At 45.7% G+C, this 6,965-nt stretch overlaps 1 protein-coding gene across 1 annotated transcript; it reads right to left on the reverse strand.

Moving 5' to 3' along the window:
• Positions 347–3,847, reverse strand: LOC8063716 (serine carboxypeptidase-like 28). The gene is made up of 7 exons (XM_021453552.1): positions 3,433–3,847; positions 3,204–3,311; positions 2,797–3,074; positions 1,343–1,588; positions 1,095–1,207; positions 625–733; positions 347–532 (listed from the first exon to the last, which is right to left on the reverse strand). The coding sequence occupies exons 1-7, from the start codon at positions 3,845–3,847 to the stop codon at positions 347–349; spliced, it is 1,455 nt and encodes a 484-aa protein (XP_021309227.1).

The following is a 6,965-nucleotide window of genomic DNA, read 5'->3' on the forward strand; positions in this document are numbered from 1 at the left end:
CACAAACTTTAGGCAAAAATACAACGACTGTGGTTCTAAGATAATCATCCTGCAAAAGGAAGGCTGTGAAATTATCATTATTCATTTTGAGATGAACACCAACTGGGCACCCATTACAAAGCTTCTCAGCAAACGTCGTTGTTTAAGCCACAAGATCATGAACTGAATGTACTACTAACTCATTCTTTAAGCTTGTGTATACACAACGAGACATTGTAATACGGAAGTAAAGAAAAAAGGACATGATCAATCATCCCAAAAGGAACTTGAAGTGGAAATGTTTTTCTGACGAAGCTGGAGGGGTCGAAGCCCCTACAGGGAATTTATTGAATGAATGCCCAGTTCTTTAGTTTGGGGTCAACAGACCAGTAGGGAGGCTGTACTTGGGATCAGCAGGAGGGAGCATGTTCTTCAGGAAAGCGTAGAGCAGAACAAGTGATCTCTTTGGCTGGAAAGTAGGTACCAAATGGCCAGCTGCCCTCACTGACGCAAACGTAAAGCCTCCTTGGTATTGCTGAATATAGCCTCCCACCTGCATCCATTGGCATCCCACATGAAAAAAAAATTCCCAATTACATATGAATCGAAACTATTTCTTTTCTATTCTAAGCCTTCTTTAATTACCTCACTGTCAGGGGTGTACCAAGGGTGCCACTTAGTCGTGATGGTTAGATTGAGATCATTGACAGAATACCGCGTCGCCAAGATTGAGCATACGGAGTCAAAATCACCACTGCAGAACATTTCAGGGAGAAAATGGTGATGCACTTGTATGCTTCATTCTGACGAAATTTGGACTATTATGTGTTCTTTTCATTGTCTATGCCAGACGGCATAAGTTCATCAGTACCTATATATCCATACTCTTAGCCCATTATTGACCAGCCTTTTGATGATTGGCACCATGGACTCGGGGGCATCGTTCCAGTCAAAAATTACTTGACTGAACCAAACAAGACAAAAGAGTACACTAGGCATCAGACGGGGCTGAGAATGCAAACAAAGGCTCCCCGCTTTATGAAATATGGAGTAAATAATGCAAATAAAGGCGCAGCCACGAAGCAAGCACTGGGATTGGGGTCGTCGGCACTTACCTGCAGCCTGTCCAATTGGTGTCGACCCGAGCGTGCAGAGCTTGCTTCACCTCGTGGTTGTTAAGGTACGGCTCGATGTAGTGGATGCTGCACGGGTCGTAGCCGGGCAACGACTGACACACCAGAAATTGCAATCATCACTTCATCAGCACGTGTGAGTGAACAATGGAGATTTTTTTTTTGTTGTTGTTGCCTTTGTAGTGAGATCACATGAGAATGAAGAGGTGTCCGATCAATATGTTACGTACGTGGCTGCTGGCGAAATTGGTGCCGTTGTCGGACTGCAGGCACACCGGCGCGTAGATGTTGTATTTATCGATGTTCCCTCTCCGGACCGCGAGCGCCGAATCGACGCACGGCCAGTCGTCGGAGGGGGTGAAGGTGCAGTTGTCGAGGATCGCCGCCCATTCCTCGTCGGACGCCACGCCGTGGCTCCACAGGAACTCGAATTCCCCCTTATCGTTCATGTAGTCGTCAAGCAACGGGTTGCCGAACTATATAGTTAAGCCACATAAGATCACCAGTTCAGATCGACGGAGACATGCAGTGAACGGAACCTAAGTGAATGAGCAAGCAAGCAGACGACGACGAAGGGACGCGCGCGGTTAAGTAGCACTACTACATAAATAAATGATGATTTTACAAGATGATGCAGTTTTATTAATTGAGACGGTCACAAAATTTAATCATCTTCTAAAATCCTGACTGATTAAAGGAGGCAGACATTTTAATTATGGAGACAATCACTTTTACCTGCCTAGAAAAATCAATTTACGAAGACGGGCATTATAAGACAACCGCCTCTAACAATAGTTATTTTTAGAGACGATCGTCTTAACGAGCCTGCCTCCTTAAATTTATTTTCGGAGACGAGCGTACTATAGGCCTACCTACTACAAAAAGGCTGAGTCCAACCGTCCCAGGCTGATAACCACTTCGAGTATAAAAACAAACACTTAGGGTTTCTCGTTCAGTTCTCGCTCTCTGTCATGCCTCCTCCCTCCTATTCCGATAATGGCCCCGTCGAGCGGCCCTTATTCCTCCATGAACCCAAGCGAAGCCCCTCCTCCCTCTTCCCTCCGCGACCCCGAGTGGTGCACCTTCTCTCCGCTCTCCTCTCTCAAGCGCGGTGCCAATAGTAAGGCAAGGTGGCGCCCCTCCCTCTCCCCTGCGCCGGGCGGCGCCCCTTCCTCTTTGGCAGATCCGGCTCGCCCCTCCTCCCTTCGACGGATCCGGTGGCCTTAGTGTCATCCCCAAACTTACTCCACCAACGCGTCCTCCTCCCCCGAGCTGCTCCATCGACGGAGGAACCCGACACGACAAAGGTCCTAGAGGCGGAGGCCCTAGCAACGGAGACATTGGATCTATGGCGAGAAAGCGGATGCAGCGCGAGGTATCCCCATCTCCACCAGATCCCGCTGCAGGGGCTCCACCGACGGCGAGTCTAGACACGGATCTAGGGGCGGACGGTGGCAGCATGGCTGGGCTCGACATCGGGCTCGTATGGACAGGCATTAGGCTCGTCTTTTTTATTATTTTATTTCGATTTACGGAGGTGGGTAAAAGCAGCCGCCTCCGTTAATCATGGATTAACCGTGACTTTTGATTGGAGACCGTTGTAATACCCGCCTCCATTAATCTAAATTATCCGTCTCAAAGAGATTTATGTAGTAGCATAGATGGCTAAGCATGCATCACTCACGAAGATGCCTTGGAGGTTGACGCGAGTCAGCAGGCCCGGGTAGTGGTTCATGTACATGATGACTGTGGCGAGCTGCGGGACGTAGTGCCCGCCGTAGCTCTCGCCGCTGATGTAGAAGTCGCGGCCCTTGTACTCGGGGAACCTCTCCAGCCACTTGACCAGGAACACGTACGTGTCCTCGGCGGTCCTCTGGTCGCCTTCTGTGTCGTAGTCGCTGGCGTTCCTCGAGAAAGAGAATCCGACGCCCGTAGGCGACTCCAGGAAGAGCACGTTAGCCACTGCAAAGCAATGCAAATGCAAGCACTCTAATCAGTCACGCGGCTGCCAAATTCTACCATGATCTATGCTACGTACGCGCGGCGGCGCCGGCGGCACAGCCAACAGGCTCGCTCGCTAGCTTCACGTACGGTTGTTCCACGAGTGCTTGTTCCTCCTCAGGGTCTTGCCGTCCGGGTTGACACGGAACGGGCCCAGCTCCTTCATGGCACCGAATCCCAGCGACGAGCATCCTGGCCCTGCACAAACACACGTCGATCCGTCCAGGGAACGGCCGGTACTGTGAGACAACGAACTCGTCGTCCTGGACGACGACGACAACTATATATATGCTGCTGACCCCGCCGGCCATACGTGTACCTCCGTTGAGCCATAGGATGAGCGGCTTAGAGGCGGCGTCGTAGGGGGACTCGACGAAGTAGTAGAAGAGCTCGCGGCCGTGCTCCTCGTCCACCGTCACGTACCCCGAGTACTGCTCGAAGTTGACGCGCGGCGGCTGGCCAGGCAGCCCCAGGACCCGGTCGGCTTCCTTGCTGCCGCTCGCCGGGCCCTTGCAGCGTTCGGGCAGGTGGGCGAAGGCGTTGGGGTCGGCCCATGGGTCGGTTTCTTCGGCATCATCGTTCGCGCTGCTTGCCCTCTTCGTCAGCCTTTTCAAGGCCCTGGACGACAGGAACTTTCTGAGCTGAGCCTCCTGCGACACATCGGTGACGCCGGCGAGTGATGTGCCCAGCAGAATGGTGAGCGAGAGGAGGAAGAAGGCGGTGGTTCTCCTCATCTTTGCAGAATGAGAAATGCCGTGAGGTGTGTTGTGTTGGACTGTTGGTGTTGGCGGTCCCGATGTGGTTTTTATAGGTGTATTCAGAAAAGAAGAACCAATGCAAGCTGAGATTACTGACGCATACAAATGCGACTCGGATTCTCCAAAGGTTCTCTGGATTCTCCAAGAAGAGATTTCATTAACTAGTTGTAGTCCATGGTTGATCTGAGTTTACCCGTCGGCATCAAGTAACTAGGCGTAAATTGCGATATTACTTGCACTGTTACAGTAAAGCCAGCCGTCGCATGAAAAATATAAGATTTGCATATAGGCCAAGGCGAAATCTCTCAGAATCCACGTCCAAGCTATACTTCATGTCATCATGCATTGCGATTTTCCGTCACTGTTTTTGACAATTCTCAAGCCACTCGCTTTTGTTTTATAAGCCGTATTTTTTCTGTCAGCCAGCGGTATTTTTCTCTCACAATAAATTAACGAACAGTATCAACGAATGGTACTTTCAGCCATGACTTTTCAGACCAACAAACAGTGCAGCGTTGAAAATAATTTTTGCCCTTAACCATGGTAATATGCAGATGTTATGTGTTGTTTCCACCAGACAGCGACATGGATCCATGCAAACGGGTATCCATTCGGCAGCCTGGACATAGCCTCCTTACCGGTGACGCATTTTGGGTTGATATGTGTCTAATATAATAGCATAACTTTCAGTACACTAGGGAGGATTCAAGTGTTCATGTACAACTCTTCTGACCCTAGGGCACCGTTAAGACATGTTGTACTGATTTTTTTTCTCTATTTTAATACACAGACGCGCAAATATTTTATGTGATCGAGAAAAAAAATGATTTTTGCCCTAGATTACAATAAAGTCATCAAGCTATTTTGTATAACTTTGGCATGATAATACTTTAGAATGCTAGATAATGATACCAGTACATATATTTTACATTAGAAGCTATTTTTTATACTTTAGTGTAACAATCATAAATTTCTCAAGAACCAGAAAAGGCAATTTTTAAAAAATATTCGAACCCATGTTTGGTTAATGAGCATGTTGGGAAAAACCCCTATAGTTGCACAAGTAGACCCCAAGAGTGTTGTTTGAGCATATGCATTTAAAATTATTCTTGAGATGCTTCCTTCTGGGTTTCATGATTTGGTAATAAAATTTGACCAACTTTCAAATAATTAAAACTTGTTGTGTGAGTGCACCAAGACCCTAGTCAATGCATAAATTCATTATCAACTATGACCATATCAAGCATACTAGTGAAGCAAACTAGGAACATAATAGATAGAAACATAATATAGATTAAGCATAAAGACAGGCCATGGCTGGTCGCGCCCCTCGCGCATGTAATCTACTGTTGTGCTAACTCTTTCTTATGATAATCCAAAGCCGTATTACCGGATCTTTCAAAAAACAAGAGATACAATGGTTTTACCATACTCTATGATGAATCGAGAATCCTGAGTAGAAAGCCCAACTCTACTTGAATCTAACTAGATAGCCTATACTAAAACTTTGAAAAATTGGAGATCTATTTTATTCTCTCTAGTTGATCTTCTCAGATAATTGTGGAAGCTTTGAAGAAATTGATATGAAGATTGATTCTAAAGAAGATGCCTTGGGGAGGGAGGTAGGGGCTGCTATATATAGGGGAGCCATCAAGTTCGAGCCCTCGGATCAAACCGACTTAAAACAATAGCGTAGACTGGATCTCAATGGCAGTGGAAGAACCAACGTCGAAGCGAAGACTCACCAACGGGGCCCATAGGCTAGGTGGCCTACAGGTAGGGTTGCGCAGCCCCGCATGTCATCTCCTTGGGGTTTGCTTTGGTAGGTTGCTTTCTGATGCCTTATAGAGTCTTCTGGAATTGTTTTTGTTGTGAATAAACACGATTAAATCTGACAATTAAGTGTTCCTTGAAAGTTTTCTGGATAAACCCTGTTGAAATCATTGATTCACCAAAACTTGCTGAATTTATCAGTTTAATACCTTAAACCTATGTTGATGATCATATTCATATATTTATACAAATTACATTGACGGGTTATGATAGATGTTAACTACTGTCAACTGGGGCCAGGTTAAAGTGGTGTGATGGGTTGTCCCGACCCAAGTGGTCAAGAGCCCAAGGAAGGGATAAGTAAGCATCATCATGTGTTTAGGTATGGCCGTTGTCATGGTCTTGCTCCCCACGCCATTGTGTGGTGTGGCATGGTGCTACAGTGTCGATCACAACAACACGGTTGGCATGGTGGTGGTTCACCAACTACCTTGTGCATTGTGCTCCTGCCATGGCCTTCATCATCTCTCCTATTCTTTTGGTGGCATCGTGGCAATAGTGAGGGAGTAGGTAGCCACCCCTAAGTTGTGGGTCATATTTTCTGGTCATGGCGCTACAGACCTCGATCCTGGATCTCAAGGTTGAGGCTCCTGGGAGCCTGGTTGGTCTTGGGAGTCAAGGCTAGGGTCGTGTGACCCATTTCACAGTGGGTGGGGCCGTACGCCCATCTTATTAGTTTGGCATTGGACGTGCCATACCAGACGTAATTGCCTTATAGTGTTGCCCTGACATGCCATAACAAAGATGGATAATTTATAAATTAGTAGGGGGTATTTTAAATTATCTTTTATAAATTATAATGATAGATGTAGATAATTTAGATACAAAGTTAGATGATTATTTTAAATTATCTTTTATAATGGAAGATGGTTAATTTAGATGCAATGTTATGGGGTTATTTTAAATTATGTTTTATAATTGTAAGAGTATGCAATCTAGATGCAAATTTAAGGGTTTATTTTAAATTATCTTTCATCTAATTTTAATATAAAATTAGGGGGTTATTTTGAATTATCTTATGTAATGACAGATTTGGGTAATTTAGATGCAAAATTAAGATGTTTATGTATTTTTCATAATGTCAAAGGTGAGTAATTAGTTTTTATAAATTACAATAGATCTAATGATATTATCGATGATGATGTTTCGGGCCTACAAAATTAAAGGTTAGATGTTTATGATTATTGCAAGAATTTTGTGTTTTATATTTTTTTCTAGCTCCTCTAGTGGGAATTAACATTTTGCTTTTATTTAGGTCTCT

The sequence above is a fragment of the Sorghum bicolor genome, chromosome 2 (genome assembly GCF_000003195.3).
Source record: "Sorghum bicolor cultivar BTx623 chromosome 2, Sorghum_bicolor_NCBIv3, whole genome shotgun sequence".
NCBI classification, from domain to species: Eukaryota; Viridiplantae; Streptophyta; class Magnoliopsida; order Poales; family Poaceae; genus Sorghum; species Sorghum bicolor.

Excerpts from the sequence above, each read along its gene's own strand:
- LOC8063716 (XM_021453552.1), bottom strand. The coding sequence starts at position 3,847 with ATGAGGAGAACCACCGCCTTCTTCCTCCTCTCGCTCACCATTCTGCTG. Across the intron at positions 1,589-2,796 it reads TCAACCTCCAAGGCATCTTC|TTCGGCAACCCGTTGCTTGA; the intron begins GTGAGTGATGCA and ends TTAACTATATAG. Across the intron at positions 734-1,094 it reads ACCAATTGGACAGGCTGCAG|TGGTGATTTTGACTCCGTAT; the intron begins GTAAGTGCCGAC and ends AATGTTCTGCAG.